The sequence below is a fragment of the Zonotrichia albicollis genome, chromosome W (assembly GCF_047830755.1).
Source record: "Zonotrichia albicollis isolate bZonAlb1 chromosome W, bZonAlb1.hap1, whole genome shotgun sequence".
In the NCBI taxonomy this organism is placed as follows: Eukaryota; Metazoa; Chordata; class Aves; order Passeriformes; family Passerellidae; genus Zonotrichia; species Zonotrichia albicollis.
The window spans coordinates 29049920-29077476 of NC_133859.1; the positions used below are offsets into that span (position 1 = coordinate 29049920).

General features: G+C 38.8%; 1 protein-coding gene across 1 annotated transcript; it reads right to left on the reverse strand.

Annotated features, from left to right (window-relative positions):
* Positions 1-1012: 1012 nt before the first annotated feature.
* On the reverse strand, positions 1013-27557 carry LOC141726950 (mothers against decapentaplegic homolog 4-like). Its single transcript, XM_074532061.1, has 11 exons — positions 27277-27557; positions 20544-20909; positions 19473-19647; positions 19033-19062; positions 17255-17470; positions 15113-15223; positions 13304-13354; positions 9696-9879; positions 8584-8752; positions 7284-7422; positions 1013-6100 (listed from the first exon to the last, which is right to left on the reverse strand). Exons 2-11 carry the CDS (start codon positions 20790-20792, stop codon positions 5889-5891), a joined length of 1536 nt encoding a protein of 511 aa, XP_074388162.1. The 5' UTR covers positions 20793-20909; positions 27277-27557; the 3' UTR covers positions 1013-5888.

Consider the following 27557-nt stretch of genomic DNA (forward strand, 5'->3'; position numbering starts at 1 on the left):
GCCATTATTATGTGGAGGGTGGGCTGAGTTCGCACCACGGCGCCCCCTGAAGCTGTGGGGGAATCATCACATCCGCCCTGCCCAGCCGGGAGCCACTATCCCTGCCAGCTGTGACCATAATTACACCAAGGGGGAAAGTGCCTGACAGCCGAGAGCCGAGAGCAGGCTGTTACTGGGTTTCTGTTTTTGTTTGTTGTTGCTGTCATTATTGTTGTTTGTTTGCCTTGTTATACACATATATATAAGTAAAGAACTGTTATTCCTTTTCCAATATCTTCGCCTGAAAGCCCCTTAATTTCAAAATTATACTAATTTGGAGGGAAGGGGGTCATGTTTTCCATTTCCAAGGGAGGTTCCTGCCTTCCTTGGCAGATACCTGTCTTTCAAACTAAGGCAGTTGGTATATGTTTTTTTCCCTTTCTCTCCCCCTGGGATGCAGCTGCTTATGGAGATGAGATACAGAGCATTACAGACACATCACCTGCCTCCTGCTTTATTCCTACATTGCATGACTTGTGGTGGTTGGTATTTGATTCATTTATTGGGAAGAGTTCTGCAGCCTGACTGCAGGGGCAGGTGGAGTAGAGCTCCTGTGCAACTTTTAACATGGGATGGCAATCACTCACCCACACCTGGCACTCATTCTGATCTCTGGTCCTTCCTCTGAGACCCACACACACAGCTTGGCTGGTGGCTTAAATAAAGCAATTTCCATTAACATGAACACCCACAGAGCTGTTGTGCCCCACCAGCTTAAGGCAGACTGGTATCTGCTTATCTCCAGGTGCCCAGAGACATTTCTACACTGGAAACTGACCTTGGCTTTGGGTTTGATACTAGTTGTACCCAAGTATCTGACATGGGACTCCGAGGAGGGACCTTCTGGAATCACAGCTCTGCTCCAGCAAGCTCCCCTAGCCCTGACACAGTTCAAGATGGCAGCTAGCAGCTCTGACAGCTGACCAGAAACAAGATAAAGCTTTCCACTGAATGAAATAAAGAAGCCAAAGACTTGAATCTTTACCTTTTTTAATCAAAAACATACTCTGTAACAGAATTTCAGGAAAGTTAACTACAGTATATTATCCACAAACTAGGTCAAATGAAAAACATACAGTAAGCTACAAAGGAACTACTGGGAATTCTGTTGACCGCTCATCAAAAGGCAATGGCTGAAAGAAGAAATGCTTAACTAGGCTTTCATGCTCAAAAAAACCCCCTCTCACAGCAGATTTTGGATTGTGGGTACTTCACAGCTGTCAATCCAGCTGAATCACTTTATCCTGTTACAAAACTTCACCAGAAAGACACAGAAAAAGGTACAGGAGCAAGAAAGTGCTATGTGGTTTTGGTGAACTTATACAAGTCCTGCAAATTTAGGAGCGATGTATCACCCAAAAGGCACAAGAGCAGCCAACAGTGTCAAAACCTCTTGAGATATTGTTGACAGTAGTTCTGCTTTCACAAGGTCCCACCAAATGAAACTTTCACATTGCTGAAAAGTCAAGTCAGTTCTTGGGGACGTCAGCAGTATCATGTGCAGTAGCTTTGAGTCAGCATGGTCACATGCCTTAGAAATAGATTTTCAGAAACACACAATCAAGAAGAGTGTTTTGAAAGTGAATGACACAATAAAATGAGATGTTCAGTATCCAGCCCCTAGGGCTGGTGGAGAAGCACTTTGCATTTTTGTTTCCCTGTCCAGGACCAAAGTGCATTAGAGGTTAGAAGCATGAGCACAAAGCTGGTTCCCACACATGCCTATGACAGGCAACTTGCAAATCTCAGTCCCAAGAACAATGCCATGGTCCTCAAAAATCTGATACCAGTCATGGAAATACTCCTGTTATCAGCAGGACCAGGCAAGACCATAGCTTCTAAAGACTTTCAAAAACCAAAAGGTAACCTCTCCAAAACTGCATCCTTAAAAATACCTGACAACTAAGCATCTTAGAATTTTATAGAGCAGATGTTAATTAGCATGGGGCCTGAGAGGAGGGGGGGAGGAAAGAGGATTTCTTAAATGAAGTCTGAATCTCACTTAGATGAAGATCCACGTGGCTGTCTTTAACCGGTTGCATTAAAGTGACCAGCAAACCCAGTCACTCTGTGTAACAGAGTAAAAATGCGAATTGAGGAGACAGTCCTTTCTAAAGCATTTACTCTTCAAAGAAGAGATTAATGATGCCTCAATAAAGACCATTATCAAGACATAACATTTAAAGGGTTTACAGGCAGAAGCCCCTCCTATATACACTGGTATACGAATTTTGTAATGGTTCCTAGTAAAAGAACAGAGACAGTTGTTCCTGAGCCACACAGAGACAATGCTGTCATCAGAAGTGTTACGAGAAGATGGTCTCAAAGGTAAGGCACAGGAGTTGGACACAGGTTTGATGAGTACTGCTGCTACAGACCTGTTTGGTGACTGGGGGAGACCATTGTCTTGTTTGCAGTGTAGGTTCCTCCCTAGAAAGCAGAAGGGTACTTCCCAGGTCTTTAGTAGGCCAGAGCTGTAAATGAAGTGGTTTATATCACAGCCAGTGGCTCCAGGTCTCTGAGCACATCATTCTCATCAAGCCCAGAAAAGTGATGAAAAGAACAACCACTTTCAACCACCACTGTTTATCAGTTATGGCTCCTTCCAAGGGATTCCTGTAGAAATAAGTATTTTTAAACCATTCCAGAGAAAAGCTTTTCTCTCCTACATCTCTACCATGTTAACTTTAAATGCCCTCGCTTTCAAAACTAACAGTAACACAGATAAAGCAATCTAAACCTTCTGGTGTTAATCCCAGCTCACCAGTACATGAAGTGAAATTACATAGTATTCCAGCACAATGTGTTTTTTGAGGAGCACATAATCAAGGGTGAGAAACACAGAGGTAATTACTTCATTGAAAGAACTAAGCAGAGCAGACATGGGAACAGGATTACAAGCAGGAGACTGCTAGCTGAAAAAATACTCGTTGAATTTGAAACATTCAGAGCTGAAGGAGACACAATTTTGGCATCCTTGACATTCCTGCCTGCTGCATGCATAGGGGTCATCATGGCTATCGAGTAGCTGTCGCTCTTCTTCAACTCTCAGAAAAAGACAAATGCAAGACTCAAAGATTCAGTGTGCAGCCACTGAAGGGTTTCTAATCCATTATGCACTACCTTTTATGCCTTGTCATAAAAGTACAAAAAATTAAGTTAAACACATATTAAGAAATAAGAATGAGATTCTCTCATTTTGACCTTTAATACTTACAACAGCATCTTATCAGAAACTGCCTGGTGGAGAAGATGAATGCCTTTTCAGTATTTGTACTGCCTCACACAATGCTCAGATTTCTCCTGACGTGAAGCCTGCAATTTCTTGCTTTTGATAAACTCATCTGACATTATTTTGTTGTTCTATTCCAAACATTTTGAGCCATCTAAATACTACACTGCAGGTGCAGACTTTAGGAGACTTGCAAAACATTGGCAAAGAAAACTAATCTTAGAAGTTGAATTCTTTCAGACCATAGTACAGGCCAATACACCAACAGGTGGAAGCAATCTTTCACTATTTTATCAAAGTTTGGCATAAACAAAGCAGAAGCAACTGGTAGAGAAAGTTGTCTGTGAAGCAGTCATATACAGATCAGTCATCCATCAAGAAAAACACTTTGCAAAGCCACAAAATTAAATAGGGAGTAAGCTCATGGACTCCTAATCAAGTGAACAGCCTGTTATAAACAATTCATCAGGCAGAAGGTTACATACTTTCCAAACACTGAGGCACCTTGAACCCAGCAGTAAGCGCAGGGTATATAATCTAATAGGGAGGCTGGCAAGAAAAAGATGTAGTCAGGCTTTTAATTTCTTCCCCCAAATCAAGATTTCTGTTGTGGATGAAGCGTAACCAAGCTGCCGGTTAATAAGCTTCTCTGAGGATGTGGTCTGAATCCTCTACTGAGTGTTCCTCAAGACTGTGAAGCAGATTGCTTTGCAGACAAAATAGATCACTTGGGAGAGAAAGAAAAATGAAAAAGATTTTAAACTAAAGGCCATGAGGAAAGCAAACACTATTTTCCCATACATCGAGAAGTTGCCACATAAGTCAAAAGAAAGTGATCTCATTAGAAGTTAGTCTGAAGAAGACAACGCTGTTAGTGAAAATACAGAGAAAACCGATCCATTTCTGGCCATTACTCCCAGATCATCTATCTTCTGTACTTCCACACCTAAGAGAAACAATGACTGCTGACTTCATAAAAATTCCAGCATATGGGAGAAGCAATAACTAAACACTTTGTCACAACCCTCGACAGATTCCTGAAACTGTGCAAGAAACTTGTCCAAAAGCTTTTGAATATTCTCTTCCAAGACTTCTACTTCTGTTAACCACTCCAGCTGTGCTGCCAGGTCAGCTCAGCACAGCAGGCAGATCGAACCTGCAGCACTTGAAGGACTTCAGTGTATGTCCTTCTAAGCCTGTTTAATTAAGCTCCAACTCCCTACACACATGCTAAAAAAGAAGGCATTCCTGCTCTCTCTCCATACCTCAAACAGTCAAAAAGATATATCCTCAGGATACACTTTTATTCAGAAGCAGTGGAAGTAAGAAAAATTGGACTTGTTCCTGGCAAATTTAAACCAACAAAAATTCCTACCACTATTGGCTGTTGCAGGTTTTGCAAAGGAAAGGAATCCATCACTCAAGATCAATGGTTTCAAGATGCAGAATTACATTATATAAGCAAACTAAATTTATAAAAATCAGGATTTTCATAATTTTATTTATACTATTAGCTAGAGAGAAAGCATACACATTGTATCTGTCATACAGACAACACACTTGCAGGTTTTTTTACTATAAATTCTCTATATAAAGTCATTGCCAATTGATACAGCCATCAATGGCATAGGGCTTAAAATAACCAAGAGCTATGAAAAACAAGTTTGCCATCTTGCCCTGCGTGGAAATGGTGAACAGATACAAAAACTGAATCCTAAATATTGATGCAATATTATACATGATTTAATGGTATATGCAAGTAAAAAGAGTCATGCAACTTCTTTAAACACCTGCCAAATTTCAGTTGAGTAAAATCATAGAAGTCAATAGCAATTATAAAAATATGTTCCTTACATTAGGTGCTTGTTATGCAATTTCAGTGGCAACTTTGCAGACTAGGTATTTCATGTTATTTGAGTGTCAGCACTGAAAGTATCCATTTTCTTTAGTGTTTTAAAACTCACCTGTCTATATAAATAAAAATCTAAGATATCTTCTTAAAAAACTAGTGAAGGAAAAGCCACATTTCTTTTCCTTGCTATTTTTAATCAGTGCCAACAACATATGTCTCATCCCCTCACTTTTTGGCAGCCTCTACATTTTAATCTGGAAAAATCATAACAAGATTGTAAAAAAAAATAAAGAAGTCTTCTGTTAACTATTGTTCCCTAAAAAAAAAATCAGAAATCAGCTGAAAATTAAAAGTTGCTACAAGGTAAATGTTTGTAACTAGTAGAAGGAATTTTCAGATATAAATATATATATATAATATATATTCTGCATACAAAAGGTTCCTGTGAGACTTATCACCAAGATGCCATAATAGAGAAGGAAAGTTTCAAAGGGAACAAACCCGATACTATAAAGTCTCTATAAGGCGTTTACCTTTCACCTTAAGCCCTGTATTATGACAAGTTCTGAAAAAAACTGAAATCCAAATTCTGCATGTTTAATTTCTTTCTGCTTAGAGCAAGATGGCAAACACATTTTTAAAACCTGGGTTTAGAAGATTAAGTAGAACAAAAGTAAATTATATCTTCAGGCTATAAACAGTACTGTATTTTACAATCCATCATCCTCACAATATAATGGCCTGTAGCAGTGCAGCAGAGGGATCTCAGTCTAAAGGCTGTGGGTCTGCAATAGGCATGGTATGAAGTACTTCATCTAGAAGCTGGAGGGCACGGTGTAAGTGAATTTCAATCCAGCACGGTGTCTCTTTGATGCTCTGTCTTGGGTAATCAGGTCCCCAACCTTTTACAAAACTCATCCTGAGTATGCATAAGCGTCGAAGGTCATCTACACCAATTCCAGCAGCAGCTGACAAACCTAAACAGAAGTTTCAAGTAAGTGTTCAGACATGTTCTTTTATCATGTTTGTTTAGCCATTCCCATTTGCTTGGCTTTTGCTTCACATACAATTCCCTCTCGCCACAGCCAAGGCCAGTCCATATTTCTAGATCTCTGCTATAATGAATGCAGCAATAATTTGCATTTTTTACAATTAAATTTTTTTCATCATTCTGCAATCTTGGAAGGGTGCTGAAATATAAAACTCTATAATAAAGCAGATAGGATGACACCCAATATCTTACGTGATACAATACATGTAACCCTTATGTAGATGTAAAAATACGCTTATTCTTGATGTTTGCCAAATGCTGCATTTTCAGTATAGAAAATCAGACCGACCACCTGCAGGAAGCTGGATTAACAAACAACACTACTTACCTGTAATAAAAAGATGAATACTGCTGGCAAACTTCAAATCGTCATGTATGGCTAAGACAAAAGTTAAACACATTTCCCCAAGATGCCTTCAGCAATTTGTAAGATAGCTGGAAAGAGCCATGTAGCAATACAAGGAATACAGAAAACACTATGGCACATAAAGCAGCCTGAGACATGTAAGTACTTCCACTTTTAAAAGTACTTAGGTACAATTTCAAGAATCTAGAATTTAGTAACTAAGAAAACTAGCCCAGAATAACTTCAAAAAAACCCCCCAACAAACAAAAACAACCCAACCACAAAAAACCCCACCCTCACACACTCTTCTTCCTCTTCTCAAGAATCTTAAGTCTTCCTAAACATAGTCAAGGACTTTGTTGCCAAGTAATCCCTATTGTTTTGAGTAATATTTTTATGAGCTTGGATCCAAGCAGCCAAAAGTATCTCTGTTTAAAGTAACAGAGTTATGCTATTTGACCTTGTATATAACATGCTTTCTGTCATACTGCAACACTTCTTGCAGTACAATAAGCAGCCACTTCCATATCCAACATTCCCTGAAAACTACAGAGTGAAAAATGGTGCGTGGAATGGGTACAAAGTGAATTAATACAGACTTACCAAAATGCCATCCCAGCCCCACCTTACCCCAATCCTGCTATTTCATTTCAAGTCTGTCTGTACTGTTGCAGGGGCAGTGGGTGGGTGCTGTTATGAGGGAAAGCTGTGTTACTTGTTTTCAGGTAAGGAAAAAAGGAAACCAAGAAGTTAATGCACTTACTAATGGCTGGGGCTATTCCACCTACTGATCCAGGTCCGGGGATGTTTCCTGCTACTGCTGCAGCTTGAGCAGCAGCAGCAGCTTGGGCCGTGGCAGCCTGCTGTTGCATCTGACGATGACACTGGCGTAAATCAAATACCTTTAAAAAAATAAAAATATTGAACTATTAGACTTACCAAAAGCAATAAAGAAAATTATTTCTCAACTCCCAGCCCCAATAATCCGGACCTCTCTACTCTCCCAAAGCAACTTGTACAGTCTCTCTATACACTTGGGTAAAAGCAAACCTTCCCTGACTAGTTTAATTTCTAACAGAAATAATCCATTAAAGCTGATTCTTAGAGACTCTTCTTATATGCCAATACTGCCACTGGCACTACCAGAACTTGGCTGAACTGAGCAGGCTACAGAAGTATCATGTGTGGGACTGACTGCAAGATCAAAGTGTGAAGGATTCTACAGACTGATAAAATCCTAATTTTTAAATCCCAGTATTTCCAGAAAATAGGCATATAAATAAAAATGGATGCCAACAAGTCCATCTTAACTTTGTCAGACTTTATTCTTCATCATTTTACTGAAATGTGTTAGTCTATTTAAAAGAAATACCAATAATTGACAGGTCTGAAGTTTCAGCAGCTAGGTTTAGGGTTGGTGGTATTTTATATCTTTGTGATCAGGTTTAGCACTAATATATATATACAGGAACTCTGTTCTCATACTAGAAAGCTTGTAAAAACATCAGTGTAAACTTCAAGCAGCTTAATTAAAAAAATGCATTTTTACAAGTGTGACTTGTCCTTAATAAAGTTTCAAGTCTGGCAGAGGCACATCTAAGTAAGAACATCCTCAAAATAATTTGTTTCCATGCAATGTTCTGTGACCTCTGGATCACTTCATGTTCATAACACTAACATGCACTTTAATATACACTTCTATTGCATTTATACATAATTTCCCAACTTTTCCTGTTTCGGAGAGAGAAAGTAAAGAAACAGATAATCTATGCTAAAAATTTCAGTAGCAATTAATTTAAACCTGTAAGGCTAAAAATACAAAAAACTGCTATCAAGATTGCTTGTGACAAAATACAAAATGAGTTACTTTCATAGTATCTAGATGACACTTTTAATTTAGTCAATTTTAAGAGTCACCTTAAGTGACTTGTCAAATGGAAATTTTTAGGGTTTTTTAAAGCCAAGTTACATTTATTTCAGCGTCTCATAGCTTTTCTAACATTTACAAGACTCAGATACATGCTATTTTCCCTACAATTTTCATCTAGGAACATCAAACCAACCTTTATATATGCACTTGGGTAAATCTTGTGAACTGCATCCCCTGGTGCACGCCCTGCTTCTCTATCCAGGTAGTAACTCTGAACGAAGACTGCATGGTCACTGAGGCATCTAACCCACACATCACCTTCTCCTTTGCACTCCAACTGCACCCCTTTACCTATGTGCAACCTTAAAAAGAAAAACAGATCCAATGCATCTGTGTATATATACTATAAATCAGAACTTTCCTAAATAAACCATAAACAGTTCTCCAGCACTCTGCTCATACAAGGACTTGAAATTGTAGTTATTATCTTAGGTGTAAGTTAGCATTTGTTATGCAAAATCTGTAGACTAAAAAAAAAATATCTGTAATACCATGTAAAGATCTAAGGGAAACAGAATGCAGAAGCAATGATATTTGAGTTGCAACTACCTCAGTCATTAACAATACAGAGTTGGGATACCAAACACACTCAGTTCTGTTCAGAAGTGTAAAATCCCACAAGTATTCCAGAACAGAAAGTCAATCAAGTACATATACAAAGCCACATTTTAATGCAGAACTGTATGTTTGTTTGGATCACATTATAGCAATCTAGCATTTTGATTGTCACAATGCAACATTTCTGAAGACATGGAATAATTTTCTTCCTTTTTGTTTCAAAGGAGTGGAAAAAAAATTGAAAGATTGCTTCAGTTCCACATCAAAGCATAGCATGTGCATGGTGAGAATGAATGAAAATCCAACTAGCTCTCTATCAACCTTCCTTTGCTCCTTTGACAAATCTATATATTGCAGTTATTCTCACATCACTCTCTAGTGTGAAGAACTAATATTCAGTTTGCATATATAATGGCACGAGTTGCTAATTTTATCCTTGAAGGCACAGCCTTTGAAAGCAATGAAAAGCAACATGCAACTTCTGCAAAGCTCTGAAGGGCTTTGTCACACAGTTCACATTTTGAATGTGTTACAGGAGCAGCCTAGAAAAAATTACTCTGGTATAGTTAATTCAGTTCAAAGAAACATACCATACTTGTGATTTCAAAAGAGAGGCACATACTGAAGACAAACCAAAATATTTTCAAATACCACAGACATCTGGAGATTTTGGGATCTGCAGAATACCTTGCCCTCTCAATGGCTTCTGTTCTATGCACGTTGGAAAGCTGGCCCAGGCAAAAACGGTCTCCTCCAGAAGGATCCACATATCCATCAACAGTAACAATTGGACAGCTTGAAGGGACCTTAAATGTTTCCCCGACTTGCACATCCATTTCAAAATATGCGATTGAGCACCAATATTCTGGAGCTAAAGAATATATACAATTAACTGACTGAAAGGCACAAAAAACCCCAACAAACCCATTCAGACAATCAATCAAGCCTTCTGCAACTGCATTTGTCATTCAGACTAAGAGTGCACATTCATGTAAGGAAGTTCAGATAGACAAAGACACATCTACTAGCACAGAAAATTGGGACATACTACAGCAAACATGGGCTTATCTTTTTTATTAAAACACACATCAATGTGTAGAAGCCTGGGCAGTAAGGAGTTAATGCACTGCTATGCCTCAAACACCGATGACCATTCAAGCAGGCAAGTTAGAACATGATGTGCCTGGAAAGGAGGGCCTTATGAAGGTATGGCAGCACCTTTCTGGAGCCAATTTTCCTGTTCAGGTCCATGGTGACAACACAACATACAGCGTAAGCTCAGAAGTGGAATCAAGGAGCCGGCAAGACCAACAGAGGGGAATAGAGATCACCAAAGGAACTTCAAATCCCCCCGACCCATTTCCAGAAAGGTCCAGAAGAATAGACTGCACATGCTAACTCACTTACATGAAGAGGGAGGAACTTAATCCCAGGGCAGGGAAAAATTACCTATAAGAAGACCTATAAGAAGGTACCCCCACAGAGCCTAGGTGGCATTCCCAGGACTCCCTGTCATCTGTACTGATGCTGGACTCAGGATGGGTGATCCCCTTTCCTCTCTTTCTGATCTTCCTTTCATTTTTCTTTTTTTCCTCTCTTCATTTTTATTCTATTATTATTATTAGCATCATCATCATCATCATTAAGGGGAAAAATATACACCAATTTCCATGCAGAGTACACAGTTTACTAATAAAACTTTGGACCCTTTTGGCTTTTGCCATTCTTTTCTGACCACAGGCATCTACAAACATTGGGTGCTCCTTTCCGTGTAGGGGTAGGACACAACACAATGCTAGGGTTTTTTGTAGATCTTACAAATCTTTGTACAGTTTATAATTCCAGTAAGATTTTGTAAGCCATCTGCATTCATGCACTTTATGACTATAGCTTTTAGCATAAAGAAGTAATACATATAAGCCTATTCATGGCTAGGCTAGCAGAAACTAACTTTGAAGCAGATCTGGCTTAAGATAGGAGTAATTACCTCCTATCCTAACTGAAGTCAGTTTTTTCTATCCTCCCTGCAAAGCAAACCAGATTTGCAAAGTAGAGCAACGGGAGAAAAAGCAAAGATCACATAGTGACCTTGTCTGCACACAGTCAGGTACAGGCTAAAACAAGGAAGTATTAAGCAAGGGAGCAGAACAAAATGGCGTGTTTTAATAGCCAAGTGGTGCCTTTTAACTCCTGCTATTTTAAAAATTGGCTACAAAAGAAAGATGGTAGTTGGAAGGAGCTACTATGTCTACCTGGACTTGAGCAAAGCCTTTGATACTGTCTCCCATAGCATACTCCTGGAAAAGCTGGCAGCCCATGGCTTGGACAGGTACACTCCTCACTAGGTTAAAAACTGGCTGGATGGCTGGGCCCTAAGCATGGTGATAAATGGTGCCACATTCACTTGGCACCCAGTGACTAGTGGGGTTCCCCAGGGCTCAGTATTGGGGCCAGCCCTATTTAATATCTTTATTGATGATCTGGAAGAGGGGATCGAGTGCACCCTCAGTAAGTTCACAGACAACACTAAGTTGGGTGGGAGTGTTGATCTGCTGGAGAGTAGGAAGGCTCTGCAGAGGGATCTGGACAGGCTGGATCAATGGGCCAAGGCCAACAGTATGAGGTTCAATATGGCCAAGTGCTGGGTGGGTCCTGAACTTCAGTTACAATAACCCCATGCAGTACTACAGGCTCAAAGAGTGGTGTGGTTGGAAAGCTGTCTTACAGAAAAGGACCTTGGGGTGTTGGTTGATAGCTAGCTGAACATGAGCCAGCAATGTGCCCATGTGGCCAAGAAGGCCAATGGCATCCTGGCCAGTATCAGGAATAGTTTGGGCAGCAGGACCAGGGAGGTGATTGTCCCTCTGTACTCAGCACTGGTGAGGACACACCTCAAATCCTGTGTCCATTTCTGGGCCCCCCACTGCAAGAAAGATATTGAGGTGCTGGAGTGTGTCCAGAGAAGGGCAACAGAGCTGGTGAAGGGTCTAGAGCACAAGTCCTATGAGGAGCAGCTGAGGGTGCTGGGGATGTTTAGCCTGGAGAGAAGGCGGCTCAGGGGAGACCTCGCTCTCTACAACTACCTGAAAGGAGGTTTTAGACCGGTGGAGGTGAGTCTCTTCTCCCAAATAACAGGTGATAGGACAAGAGAAAATTGCCTCAAGTTGTGCCAGGGGAGGTTTAGATTGGATATTAGGAAAAATTTCTTCATTGGAAGGGTGGTTAAGCATTGGAATGGGACGTCCAGGGAGGTGGTGGAGTCATAATCCCTGAAAGCATTCAAGAAATGACTGGATATACTTAGTGCAGTAGGACCTAAACACAACAGCCTGATAAGCCAACAGGAAGAAGAGTTCTTCCTGTGCTGTAAATGGTACTCATTCATTATAAACAGCAGCACCCAACAGTACAACTATTTGCCTCAAGAAACTGTTCTGGTTTTATTAGAAAACAATAAACAAAGGTGCCTAAATTACTTTAAGTTTTTTTATCTTCAAATAAATACTCATGTCTCTGAGGACTGAATAGGATGAAATCAACAGAGTGAAAGAGACATACTAAATAATGTGAAATAAAATTCAGCTACAGTTAAGTTTAGCCAGCAATTATCAACATTTTTATTTCTGGTATGGATTTAGTCACTAGGCAGTTAATAAACAAGTTAAACTTTTAGGTTTTTCAACTGTGCAGATCTCCCTATGCAGGCAACAGCCTTGCTGTTGTTAAAAACAGAATATCACCTTGTACCTACATGAGAGCTAGCCTGTACCACAAGACAAAACCTCCTTGGCTCCCTGAACTGTTACCAATAATGAAGACTCTTGGAAAGAACAAGCTTTATACAAAGACCCAATGAGGAACTTCAGCACCAAAATGCTAAGCAGCACAATACCTGTCTTTCAGGGCATCTGGCTGTAATCATGGACTAGATTATGGATTGAAGAGAACTTTGGCATGACCTAAACTCCATTATATTTCTAAGCAGGCAAAAAGTACAACTACAGGCACCTTGAAAAGTTTAGGATCAAGGACATTTAGAGTTCTGATACCTCCAGGGTAGGCAACATCTCAGTGTGGGCTTGAGGGTTGCAATCTTTGACTTAGGCATCTCAACTGAATTCAGTTCACAGCCTATGCCACCATTCCAAGAGATGTCCAAATTCAAAACAAGACTTAATCACAAAATTTTTCCTCTTCTTTGGAATTTATATCTCTCAAATTTCAGAGTACTTGATACAAAAAAATAATCAAACCACAAAGTTATAAGTTAGCATTATATGTTATATTTTACTCACCAGGATGATTTGATATAGGAGGCTGGAATGCAAGTTCATTGTGAACTGGCCCTTTAAAAGAAAATATGCCATTTGTTTTACATGTGGAAAAATAATGTTTTCTTACTTAGCTTGTTTTCCAGTAAAAAAAAAAGACTTGCGAGGATGCCCGATGTTATAAATCCCAGTAATTTCTGAATCAGTTGGCTTAATCTGACAGGGGATAAAAATGCCCACAGAAAAATTACACTCTTAGAGGTTTCCTAAAAATTCAGAAGTTGAGTAAAGAGCTCCATTAGTATCTTAGGAGGAAAGACTGCATGCTGCTCAAGCCAGACCCGGCTCCAGGAGAGAACAGAAACCAGATAAAGCATTGAGATGTAAGAGAAATAGGACTTCACATCTGCCCCCAAGTTGTGCAAGGAGAGAATCAGTGTATAGAGGCAGGTGATACAAGTCTGTCAGAAACCACACTTCATCAGTTTCATCAATTACAAAACAAGTTGCCCAGCATGCTGTGGACTTAACCATAAGAAACACTCACTGAAGATGGAAAGAAGCCCTAGAGAAATAATTTTCTAAGAAAAAAAAAATTACAATGAATATAGTCTTGGTATTAGTCAGTTTAGTCTCTTGACTTTTATGAATTAACTAGGTCCCTTACAGGCAGCAGAGAACAAGGAGGAAAAATTTAAACATAGTATTATAAGTAAGAGCACCTTTTGCAACAAGATGTCAAAAGAAACATAATGCTGGTAGGTGTCAAAACACGTGACTTTCTGAAGTGAGAGATGGCAGTAGCCAAGAAAAGCTCTATATAGTACCACCAGCCAGTTATAAATAATAACTATGGAAAGATACATGCACTGAAAAACATTTATAGAGTATCTACATCATCACTAAAGTTTTTTTACATCCTGGTATTTCTGACAAACTAGATGACAGATGAAGTGGGATCCAAACAGACCAAAATAATGAAACTTAATAACTGTATCTAAATCACAATTTTCTCAATAGAGACAAGCTGAAAAGTCACTATAATATTAGCTCACAGTTTATTCTCCCTCTGCTAACCATGACTGCTGCAAGCAGGTGATCTGGTTAAGTACTACATTAGAAGACCAAGAACTGTTCTAGCTTTTTGCCAGAAAATTTAGAAAAACTTTAATTTGGGTGGGTTTTTCCCCACTACATTCTTATAATACATATACTGTGATAGACACTTACACTAGCAGTTTGATCACTTTTTTCCTCCTTATCTCCTGTACCTTAAAACAAGAGATTCAAGTTTGTGTGCCAAATGTACTCATGAATCAGGCTGTGGCAAGACCAGTTTATTGACAAGTACTTTACTGCATGAGCTTTCACAAGGTTCTTTTAAACAGGCTAGGATACGTGGACACGTCTTCCAAAGCTTAGTATGACTTTAAAATTTTCAGAAAATATAAACAGCGAAGAACTTAGAAGTTTTGAAAGAAAAATACGCAAACAACACATTCTGAATTGACTTCCTTTTCAGCAAAGGAAATATTTAGTACAGGATTGCAAAGCCTTAAAAACAGGTTTAGAAAGGAAATGCTAGTTTTGTTAGGCATAGTATAGATGGTATCACTATAGCTATCTGAGTTTCTAATCTCTGCTGTTTTAACAGAGGAAAGTCCATCAGGCTTTTATACTTAACTGTCAGAAAATACTAAACACAGTAATGGTAGGTCTGTAATATTAAACAACAACAAAGAAAAGTATTTGGGGGTCAACAGTAATCACAAATGAACCCCTACCGTTCAACAAAATTAAAAATAAAGTGATCTGGAAATCTGCACTACTTACAGTAATGCCCAGGATGCATAGGTGGATGATGCTGAAGATGGCCATTCTGGTGGTGAGGTATGGTAGGTGTGTAGGCTGCTGTCCGACTTCCAGTCCAAGTTGTAGTACTATCTAGAAAAAGAAAGGAGTGGCTGGTTTTAAAGGGATTTTTTTTTCTGTATCTCACTTCTAATCCTCTATTTCTCCTGACATTTGGAAACTGGTTTTAAAAAACTAAAAAGAGTGCATATACAAATACACTCGCTGTGATGGTAAGTAGCTAGCTGAGCTGTAAACCCATTCTGCTGAGTTTCTGGCTGAAGCCCTGAAGCAATCTCTAAGAGTCCATCACTATGGCTACCTGTCAATATACTGGTAGGTTGACCTGGTAAAAGAACACACTACCTATTCATGAACATTCCAAAATTTTAATTAAGAAGAGTTCAGCACTACTGGGTAGGAAGATACACCCAACTAGAGGCACTGCAATACACAGTTCCTACAAGTTTGGTTTCAGTATTTTTTTCCATTCACCAGAGTGTCTTAGGGAAACTTGAAACAAGATTCTGCATCAACTAATTTTGACTCTGACACCCTTAATATTTTAAAGAGTAAAAGTATGCAAAGAACCACGTTTATCAAGTGCATCTTTGTTTTGTTCACATCCCATTTTTCAGTTTGAAAGGAAAGAAGAAACATCAGGTTTTACTGAATAACATAGCTGGAATAGATTTGGTGTGAATCCAATCAGGCCAGTAGCAGGTCCAATAAGTTGTTTATTTTCAGCATGTTATAACTACTGTTCCTAAGGAGAACTCATTTGTGTTCATCCAAAACATACTGAATGGTATTTTATTTTTAGAAATAGTTCTTGAATAGAGCTGCATACATAACTGGATTCCTTCCTGAGAAAGTTGCTGGGCTTTTTTCCTCCCAAGTAAGTATTTCAGGAATTATCTAAGCTTTAAAGTAAAACTAGAGATATTTTAGAACAGATTAACGGAATTTGATTTTAAAAGACTGCGGCTCAGTCATTAACACTGAACCGATCAGCAGTTTCACAAGTGCACTTGCACTCAAACTGATGTGGGCTAGCAGAATTTAATACATTGAGAACTTGAACCAAAACCTAAAAATGAGCCTTTTTTTCTTGTCCACTTGGCTCCAACAATTATAACACTGATGAGAAAAAGCTATTGACAATAAACTGTTGCTCAAAAGCAATACAATTAAACTGCCTATCCTTTTATCTCTGCTGGAGACAAATACAGACACCACATCCCACCTTGGCAAAACCATCATTAGCTTTAACAAAAAAGTTGCCAGCTAAAATTCAAGACATTATAAAAACATAATTCCACCATAATTCAAATTTGATAACATGAAATCCATCATATTCACACATCTTTGATATTAAAGTGACAATGAGTATGTGAAACCCCTCCAAACTTCATGGTTTCCCTACATTAGGGCTACAGGATGCTGCACACATGCTGCTTTACTGTCCTGCTGGAGTGAAATGTGAGGTTTGGTGTTGGTAAACCAGACTCTTCCACTTGTACCAAATACACACAAAAAAGTAACAAAAAACTTCAACGCAGCACTTCCACAGATTCATGAAAATATTACTTAGGGTTGTCACTTTGGTAGTACAGTGGGCCATTATAAAAATAATCAAGTTAAAACTGGAAGATACATTTTGTCAATTGTGGAACACTAAAGAATTGCCTTAAAACATCTTAATATTGCTACCTTACAGCATATCTGTTTGTTATCCCATTTTCTGTTGTGATAAAATAATAAAATTCTTCCATTTCTACAACAATAATTAAATAATAGCCATAATATTTTTGTTACTGGCCAATTGTTTTAACATTGTGTTACTGAATCTTTAGCATATTCAAGAGTCTTGTAAGAGTCATGTAGTGTCAGTCTCACTGAAAAAAGACTGGGCCACCAGAAAAAGTTACTCAAATTATGCTCCAAGGTAAACCCTTATGTTAATGCTTATGAGACTGCCTAGATCATACTGCCACACACTTTTACCAGTGTAGTGTGGCAGCAGCACAGTTCCAATACAAGATCTACTTTGTCAAAAATCAGTGGTTATCTTTGAGCTTTCACATTTTCAGAGTTTAGTATTTTATATCATCTCCTTCTTACTTGTTGAAGCCACAGGAATGTTGGGAAAATTAGTGGTGCTGGTAGTGCTAGCCTCAGTAGGAGCTAACATGGCTGGGGTGCTATAAGGCTCTGTAGATACCCTGTTACTTGGTGGATGCTGGATGGTTTGGACTGAATGGCCTTCAGCAGAAGACAATGATGGCTGCCCCTCATAGTCATGAACATATTCGTCTTTCACCAACATACTTGAAGGAGCTGTGAAGAAACAAACAGTTAAACATGCAAAGCAAATCTATTTTCAGGATTTAACCATAGATTGTGCTACTACATTCAAGCAATAACAATGCCATTAAAACTAGTGGGGGGAGAATTTAACCTATATAAACATTGCTAAAGCACTCCACTAAATTACAAATAAACACTTCAAGCCAGCAGCAAGAAATTTTGAAGCATAACTGAATAGAAAAGCAAACTGTTTATTTTGCTTACTGCTATCAAACAAGCAGTTTAGTCCCACAATAGTAAACTCCAACAGCATTTTGTTTTCTAGTCCATCACTGTGTGATGGGACACGGTTAATAAAAGGGAAGAACATGCTTTTTGTCAAGCACCTAAATATATGTTAATGCAGTAGTTAACAAACCAATTCCTAGTATACAAATAAGAACATAAATAAAGCTCCTATGAAAAATAATTTATTAACACAGTACATTAAATACTTCATGCATCCCTTAAATAATTTTAAGCAACTCCCATCCAAATTGACTAGAAACAACAAATTCACATTTAAAGACAATACACCACTACTCCATATTTAATAATGTAGCCACTAATTCAGAATATTCCACATACAATGTAAGGAAATTACTACCATTGCCACTACAAGAATTTATTTCTATATATCCTATTGAGCATCTTGAAATAACACACTACATTAGCTCCCATGCTCATTTTTAAAGCAGACTTAAATATACTAAAATCTGACAGTAATTTTTTTGTTTCCTGCTGCAAAATCAGTTGCATGACATGAAAACATTTATGTATTTAACTGCTGGCTAGTAAGCTTTGATTCTGTATAAAAGGATCATTTTTCAGAAGACACATGTAACAATTAGCAGAGGTGAGCAAACAAGTTAAAGCTTGTGAAGTTAACAGTTTGTTGGGTGGATTGGGTTTTTTTTAAGTAGTCTTTGCTAAAAGTATTGGGTAACCCAAATTTCTCTATGAATTTCTTCCTGAAGGAAAAAAAAAAACCCAGTTTTGAAATAAAGAAGTTACCAGCTGTACAATCTCATAATTTCTGAATAATGTTCATTGGAGATTTGATGTCCAATTTCTCTCAAGTTTCAGAGACAGCAAGAATATTAGACCCCATCATTCAATTGCATATTAATTACAGAACATATACCAGTTTATTGCTAAACTACTTATTACATCATAACCATCTATTATTCACAATTCAATTAATTAGCATATCATACAGGTGCACACAGTTTTGGGTGTCAGGGTTTTTTTATTAATTAGCAGCATTCAACGGTGAGAGTTTTCTTGTTTGGGGTTTTTTTGTGGGACTTATAAGTTGTGAGCAATGAAAACAGAACATACTGACAAGCTCAGCTGAAGCCTCAATTTAAAGAATTTATCATGCCTCTTATATGCTACTTAGCTGATTTTTCCAAAACCAGAGAGAAAAATGCATTTTTGTCTGCTCTCTATAATCTTTCCTAAGGAAATACAACGGAATAAACGGTGTACATACTGAAGAATTTAACACAGTTTGCATCCATAGAAATGCAATAGTAAACAGAACTACTTACCAGAACTCTGTAGTGTCAGTCCCGAGAGATCTTTAAAAAGAAGAAAAAGAAATGGGCATAGAAAATTATATTCAGAGATCTTCAACAACTTTTGAACATTAAGTTTATAAACTTTACAAATTGGTACTACAGATTACATATTATATCCCCTCTATCTCAACACAAGTCTCAATGCTAAATTATTCCTAGGATACACATTGACTGCAAGAACTGTGTGAAAGACAACAGAAAGACTTAAACCAAAGCAACAAATTGTTCTTTTAAATTTTGAATAAAAGAATAATTCCATTAAGAAGATGGACAAGAGTATATGAGAGTAATTTATAATTATATAATTAACAATTAATGTTTCTAATTTAGGCCTGTATTTTCTACACTCAAAAGGAAAACATTTTACATTTTATTCTCACTGTTCCATTTTAAATCAAGAGTCTACTTACCAATGCCAGGCGATACTACACGCTCATAATGGTAAGGATTTACACAGACACTGTCACATTTCAAGTCAAAAGCATACTGACAATATTTAACATGCTTGAGTTCATTTTTATGAAGATCAGGCCACCTCCAAAGACGAGCATAAATCACATGAGGGAATCCCTTGCGACCAGCCACCTAAAAAGTTAGACACAAGAGTTGATTGGGAAAGTAGCAACACATTTCATTTTACTTAGTGAGAAGCAAAGCTGGAAGAGGACAAACAACAACACAACCTTTCTCCATCATCAAAAAATGGGAAAAAAAAATGGTGACGTACAGTTTACCCAAGTTCTGTACTCAACAGAAATAAATCTCTATTAGGGTTTTGCTATGGTTAAATCAACACTGATTCTTAAGAAAAAATACTGGATACAAAATGGCAGAAGCAGAATTTGTGCTTAAGGTAGTATGTATGGTCATCTTCCCCACCATGGATGACTGAGGAGTTTTGCCCCAGAAGAGGAACGAGGTGCTGAGCTACACAATAAGGAATTTACAAGTAGAAGAATGCCATTCCATTATAATGAAAAAAAATTTAAAAAGTGCTTCTAGGGTAGACAGAAAGCTAGCCAGAAAACATGACATCTGTCCTGGAACAAGGAAATTGCAACCCAAGCTATACAGGTACTGAGTACTGATGATATAAGGCTAACATAAATCCTCAGTGCAGACTCCTTGGAGTAGCTTCTTAGAATAGGTGTGTCTTTATACTTCTGACCAACACAGCGCTAACAGAAGCTTGTAGTGAAAATACCAGGATAAACAGCTGAATTTGTTACATGACCCTGGTTTTTACTGCCACACACATAATCATTTAGAACAGCTGATCCAATGCCTTCTGCTCCTTTTGGAAAACAAACAAACCACTACTGCAGCAGTCCAGAGCTCCAGCCATAAAACATGCCTACAAATGGGGGCAAGGGTAGATGCAAGAGAAGAGCTACTCTTCCTCAACACTCTAGGATCCTGTGTCAATCACTTTTGCTCCAGCTTCACTAGGAGGAAAACATCTGATTTTCACTTGTACCAACCTGCAGCCTCCCGTCCAGCGTCCTCTGTATGGTCACGCACTTGCTCGGGTGAGCTCCGTTTGTGGTTATGGCTGTAATCAGAGAATCCAACTCATCCTTTTTCTCCTTCAGCTTTTTGACCAAACTCTCGATTGCGCGCTTGGCGAAAGTCTCGCTCTCTCCGCCTTGTCGGTGGCACATCAAGCTGTGAACAATGCTCAGACAAGCATCATTACTTGTTGGTGTGTTAGTAATAGACATATTGTCCATCTGTCACAGCTTGTTCTTTCCGATCAAATGTCAGTTTTGGGGGCTGTTACGATTTTCAAGCTGATGAACAAGAGATGATCCAAGGTAAGTGTTAGATGTGCTGTCCCTTGGTAAAACCTAGGAGGAAAAAATATCTACATTAGATTTGTTTTTAACATTGCAGATCATGTTTTTAAGGAAGTCTGTGCCTTTGTGCTTCTTTTATTTTCAAGTGTAGAATATTAAAAGCACATGACAAAACCGCATTTCTTGTCCTATGATAGCTAAAACATGCTTAAGACACTGCTTGTAGTTTCAAAAATAAGATTTATTTTCCCCTAGTAACAATATTTAAATAAAGATTATAGTTTATATATATGTACACATAGTATGTACATATAGAAATGTATTAAATTAATCAGGAAAATGAGAACAGTAACAATGATTTCCTATGTTTTATACTGGCAGGATGAAAACAAGTGAAAATACTGGCTGGGAATCAAGTGGCACTGACTTAAACAAAATGTGAATAGTGAATAAGCATGAATACACACCAGAATAATCTGTCATCTTCATTTAATAATGCTGTTCAAATAGTTCAACTATGTTCTGACCTCTGATCAATTCTATTTCTCTTTGCTAACCAGAAAGGCAAAAATTGTACCTGGCCATTAGCTTAATACACAATTATGTAAATTAGTATTGTATGTATCTTTAGATATGAAAACCTCAACTGGCACATTTGTCTTTTCCTGTTTGGATCCAGCTTCTTCTGGATCAAGACAAATCGACTGACGTCACTAAAAAAACACTTCTGAATTGTCTCAAACAGAACTGTCTTAATTACACTAAATATAAGCTCAAGACCAAGTCCCTCCTAACACACTTAGCCATTAAACTCCATTTGTTAAGAACCTGCAGTGGTTCCTAGTCATGAAGCCATTCTTCTCAAAGCCAGCAGACATGATCCTTTTTAAGTTTCCTTTAATCCACAAATTATATCTGGCCTGATTTTCTTGATTTTGAATGAGCCAATTGTTACACTTTATCTTGCTTTATCCAGAAACATAGGACAGCAGATTTTGTGCAGTTGCAGAAAAGGAGTCTAATGTCAAAAAGCTGCTCTGGTTCTTCAAGCAGCTCTGGCTTCACTAACACCATTCTATGAACTATGTGGTCTGGCTTTCTTAAGAAAGTGGCAGCAAATACATATAAGTGATTTTACTACATTTACATTTTCCAAGTAAACTTAAAATATAAGCCTTTTTGAAACTACCATGTTGTTCTCAGCAATGTAAATAAAATATATGTGATTTCAATCGTTAAAGAAAAAAATGTTCTCATTATCTGAAGAACACATCCAGTCAAAGACCTGTTTCTGCACTGAAATTTTCTATGTCATTAGAGGTACAGCAGTAGTAGCTATTTATTGGAAACAAATGCATTGCACAAAAATAAGAGTGGGGTGTTAACTTAGAAAGTTAACGTATCACACAAATTACAGTATTAACATGACTTCCCTCCTTGTAAAAGGAATATTGCAATACAAATCCAGCACAATTATAAAAGGAAACAAACTCTTCCCCACTTAGTATTTTTTCTGATTTCAACTTGAATACATCACATTTTGGTATACTTCGGAAAAAACACAGTGCAAATCCTCCCCCCCTCCATTTTCAATACTTTTCCCTTGTAAGGATGCTTCTGGACCTAATTTCTCCCAAAGGAAAACAATTACCTATAAGTTTGAGTAAGATCATTTTACCTAGCTATTAAATTTTCTCCCTCAATACTAGCTTCTTTTAATGCTTCAAATCAATAAGCCTCTATTAAAAGTCAAGCTTAACCTGCCATTCATTATCCACAGCAACTCGAATTCACGTAAATCTCAAAGCTTACCAGCTAAAACAAAATAGAACATCATTTTCCTTAAATATAAAACAGCATCCCAGATAGATACACATAAGTAATCACAAATAAGGGACTTGATAAAGTTACTAGCTAAAGGAGCTTTATTTAAAGATGCTTAAAATTAGACATGCAGCTCTTTTACATCCCTAAAACCATGAATGGGAATTTTGATGGCTGACTTTCAGAAGACTAATATCAAGCAAATAAACCCTTATTTAAGTGTAATGATCTCCAGAAATGTTGAAATCACCCCTCAGCTGCCACTGCGCTCAGTAGGAGCATCCGATTCTTCAGCATTTTTGAAAGCCAGGCCAGTTTAAGATTTTGAATATTGTTAAACACTGCTGATGCATAATTGCACATTAATTCAGGAGCCTCCTTTTAGAAGTTACATCTACAGAAATCTTGTCTTTAATCTTGTAATTTTGATCTCCAAAAGGAGGGAGTGAGGTCAGTGGGTATCAATCTGGCACATATTGATGAGCGTCATGACATATTTCCTCTGAAGCATTAGTATATTTTGGAGACAAGCCATGTTTTTATGTTTTACAAATGGACACTACAGTTCAAGCTTAGATTTACAGTTGAATACATAGGGCCAAATATATTGAGCAAAGTTCTTAATTCCCTCTACTCAGGAATTTCATGGAAACAGAAATGGGTGAGAGAGTGCTTTGGGAAAAAAAGAGGCAGAGAGAAGAGACAGGGAACATGAGAAAAACAGTAGCAGGAGACAGTGCTTGTAGTAAAGCTCTCAGCTTCATTCACCAAGGAACAAAAAGGTATTTCCCTCCCTTTTGCTATAGTGTGATGCGAGCAGAACAGGGAAAAAAAGGGACAAGTAATATAAAATACTAACAAGTTACAAAGTTATAGAGAAGTTCTTGATTATGTTTGGATTCAAACTTAAATGTCTTTTCCAACCTTAACGATTCTATAATTCTATGTTATAGAAAGTAATTTATTTCAATAACTAAGTATTAACAGGTATATTATAAAACAAGTGAACAACAACTAGTGTTCTGCAATACTCTAAGTATTGGAACAAGAATAAGAGCCTCTGAATAAGTAAATCTGTAAGACAAAAGAAGTTCAGATTGCCAGGTAATTAAAAACACCCTTGATGATCTGTAACAAACACACTGTTATCTCAGAGAATTGATAAGTAACCATTAACTGAAACTCTTCCTTCAAGACTGATGCAAACTTGAACAAACACCATAACTCTTCCATACATCCTATATAGCCTGAAGACGTCACCTAAACTCCCATTAATGTGCCCTAGTGTGACCTTAAGCCACATTTTGCAATTTGAGAACAATCAACCCCTAACAAGCAAAGGAAACAATACGCTTATGCACACAAACCAAGCAGTTATGGAGCTGGAAATCAGGGATGTAACTCAAAGGAATATGATCCACACAATCAGTAATCCAACATCTTGGGCAAGACAGTTAATCCAGGCCCAACACTGATATGATAAAGCCTACTGTAAACTAATTGGGTAGTGAGCCTGCCACTGATACTCTGGAATGTGATTTACTAGTAACAGCCATTCCAAACAGATTTCCAGCATTTTGATACTAGGCAGTCATGCAATGTTAACAAACTGGCTAATTAGAAAAGCATACAAATTGACATCTTGCGAGAACATTTCACATGAATAAAGGACAAGAGAGGCTCTTGTCTCCAAAATTAGACAAACACAAAAATGTCAGAAAATTAGCATATACATTTGATAGCTTTTAACCACCAAAACATTACTACAGTTTTGCTGTTAAATAATGCAGTTTTATGATAAAGAAAAATCAGTAAATCAATAAAAAAGCCAGTTTATGATTTGATGAAGATATGAATTATTAAACTGCAGATACATTCCAGCATATTAGACTATCATCAACTTGCCCAAAGGGTGAGCAGGAACAAAGTGTTTGTAGACATAAGAACAATTAGCATTAAAGAGCAAGAGAGAGTACTAAGAAGGTACTACACACAGTGTTCTGTACGTAAGAGTCAACACTCCTCAGAATACTCTTTTTGGGTGCATATCTGAATCATAAGTCTCAATTCTGCTCATCTCACTGTCAGTAGCTACAAAAATGTAAGACACATGACAGCATAAAAGGAACTGGAAAAGAGTTTTAAGACAACTGAGTGGCAACTCTTTCATCTTAACATAAATTCACAGTTAAAAAAAGTAGGAGCAACCATTTCTTTGTGGAAGAAACTGATCTGATGTAGCTACCAAGTGCAGCTCAGCATTTTTACTCCTCTCAGCTTCAACCTGTGCACTTTGACTGCTTTGAAAAGCACTTTACAAATGCAACAGACTGATCCTATAAACAGAGCAAACGTTTCTGCTGCACACAATTCCAGTTTTCTTAATTGCATTCAAGAAATTAATACAACAGTAAAAACACATCCCAATCCCTATCTTGTTTTTGAATGCATGTGGGGGCAGGACATGGTGAGCAAGGTAGACCTACTATGCTGATATGACTATATATACACACATTATAAATCCTAGGAAGTTTCTTTTTTCATTTTGATTCCACTCCTCTCTCCACATTTTTATTTTTGAGAAATCATACAGTTGAAAACAACTCCTCTTTTCAATACAGACTTCTATATGGTCAGAGAAGGAAGACTACTGCACCTTACACCATGAGAGTAGGAAGGGCAATAAGCTCCTCTACAACTGGATCTATTTCCACAATACAGTTCTAGGCACCTCAAACTATCTTACTTGTGAGGAAGCATCCCTGGAGTCCCACTGAGCAAAAGGTCATCCCCCTCCTCATCCTAGTACCTGGGGTTGAGGATAAAAACCCTGAAATGGCAGGAGAGACCACATTCAGAGAGCAGAAGGTGGTGAAAATCCTTGCCATAGAATGACATGGCAAATCTGAACTCTTCCTCAGAGGATCCTGCAAGATTCCTCTTCTTGCAGAAGGCTTCATTCAACAAGGGCAAATAGTAATTTGTCAAAAGCTCACAAGAGAAAACAATTGTGGCTACACCAAGCAATAAAAGGAAGAATCAAACCTTGCTCAGGCAGTGTGATTTTTCACTTGTGTGTAATGTTTTGATACCCTAGAAATAGGTGTATTAGATAACATCTTTATTGTAATCTGCACAGGGATAATGTTCTCTGCACTTGCTCAAACTTAAAAAACAAAATCACCTCCAGAAACATGGAAAATTCCAGCCTCAAGCAAAAGTAGATTTTTTCACAAGGTTAGCAACATAGAAGAGTCCTAAAATTCCAGCAAGACCTTAAAAATAGCACAGCAAAGGCTGCTCCTCATCAGGATCCACGGATCTGCCCTGGGCACACCTTTGCTCTCCACTAAATTTGTTGATTCCTCTCAAAACTCACATCTCTATTGTGTTAACTTCAACTGAATGCATTATGTAAAGAGCCATCTGCCTAAAAAAGAATTTCTAATTAGAGACACTGCTTTTCTTTAGGCTTCAGCTCTTTGAAATAAAGTTTCTATATCAATATTAAACATGCCTACACAACAAACAAATAAAAAGAGGTTCATGACTACAAAGTGAGAAGAAACTCCTTCCAGTTACAATCCAACCAAGAAAAATAAGAGGGCCAGAAGGACAAGTTGCCTACTTCTCATGATGCTGGAGTACAAAAACGCATTTAATTTTATAGGGCAGTATAGCTCTTTCAACAACCTTGCATGGAATTATGTACATTACTGAACAAAGTAACAACAGTGCAGGAGCCTGAATTCACTCTTGCCTGTTGACAGTGGCACACTATTATTAACCAAGATAATTTGAGAAGTGGTGGTAAAAAACACCACGATCCTACTCCAACCGTACGTGTTTGAGAAGAACTAGCTTGCAGTAGCACAATTTGGGTACTAAGTGATACACCTAACTCTCAACTAGATTACCCCACAAATTAACCCGTCTTCGTAGGTAAAACATAAGGCTCAACTATGCAGCAAGTCGGAAGGAAGGAAGGAAGGAAGGAAGGAAGGAAGGAAGGAAGGAAGGAAGGAAGGAAGGATCTTAATTTATACCCCTTGTGCTGAGCAGCCCCATGCTGTCTGAAAATGAGCTAAAGGCACCGCTCTTTGTTACCGCGAATAAGATGGCAGATTTCAAAGAAGTAAACGAGAAGCGGCTCACATAAAACCATCTAGAGTGTTTTTCCAGCGTGCGGGAGAGAGGAGGATGAGAGCAGTCTGCACGAACGGCAGCGGAGGAAAGTTTAACTGGGAACAGGCCGGTTGGAGAGGCGTTGCCGGGATTTAAAAAAAAAACAAAAACAAAAAAACCCTAAAAGTTTGAAGGCGGGGCGATCATTTTTTTTCTCGTTCAGGAAAAGAGGGGAAGATGGGGAAGGAGCCAGGGAGGAAAGCCAGAGAAACGGGGCCGAGGAGAAGCCCCCGGACGGCGGGTGGGAGGAGCCGCTGTCTCGGCTCCCCGGAGCAGCAGCCGGCACGCCTCCAGCGCGGCAGGGCGGCCCGGCCCGGTCCTGCGGCAGCCTCGGTGGCGAGCGGTGGGAGAGGGCGTGCTGCGGGCGGCCCCGGCGGGCAGGCGGACGAGAGGCGAGAGCGGATGTTACCTGGGCCGCGGGCGGCGGCGGAGCGGCCGCTCTCCGGGCGCGGCCTGCAGCTAGGGTGAGGGGTAGCGACGGCTGCGGGGATGAGCCTACTCTCGTCTCAGCCGGCCCCAGTGCGGCAGAGCGGGCCAAGCCTCCGTCCCCCCACCCTCAGGCCGGCGGCGCGGGGGAGGGGGAGCCCTGGCGCCCAGTGACGGCCGTCGTCACCGTCGCCTCGTCACCGCAGCTCCGGCCGCTCGCACTCCGCGGCCGCCTCCGACACGTCCGGACGCCACTGCACATGC

Coding starts and splice junctions, on each gene's coding strand:
- LOC141726950 (XM_074532061.1), bottom strand. CDS start 20,792: ATGGACAATATGTCTATTACTAACACACCAACAAGTAATGATGCTTGT. Junction 15,224..17,254: donor CATTCCTGTGGCTTCAACAA/GTAAGAAGGAGA, acceptor TTCTTTTTCTAG/ATAGTACTACAACTTGGACT. Junction 13,355..15,112: donor TATGCATCCTGGGCATTACT/GTAAGTAGTGCA, acceptor TTTCTTTTAAAG/GGCCAGTTCACAATGAACTT.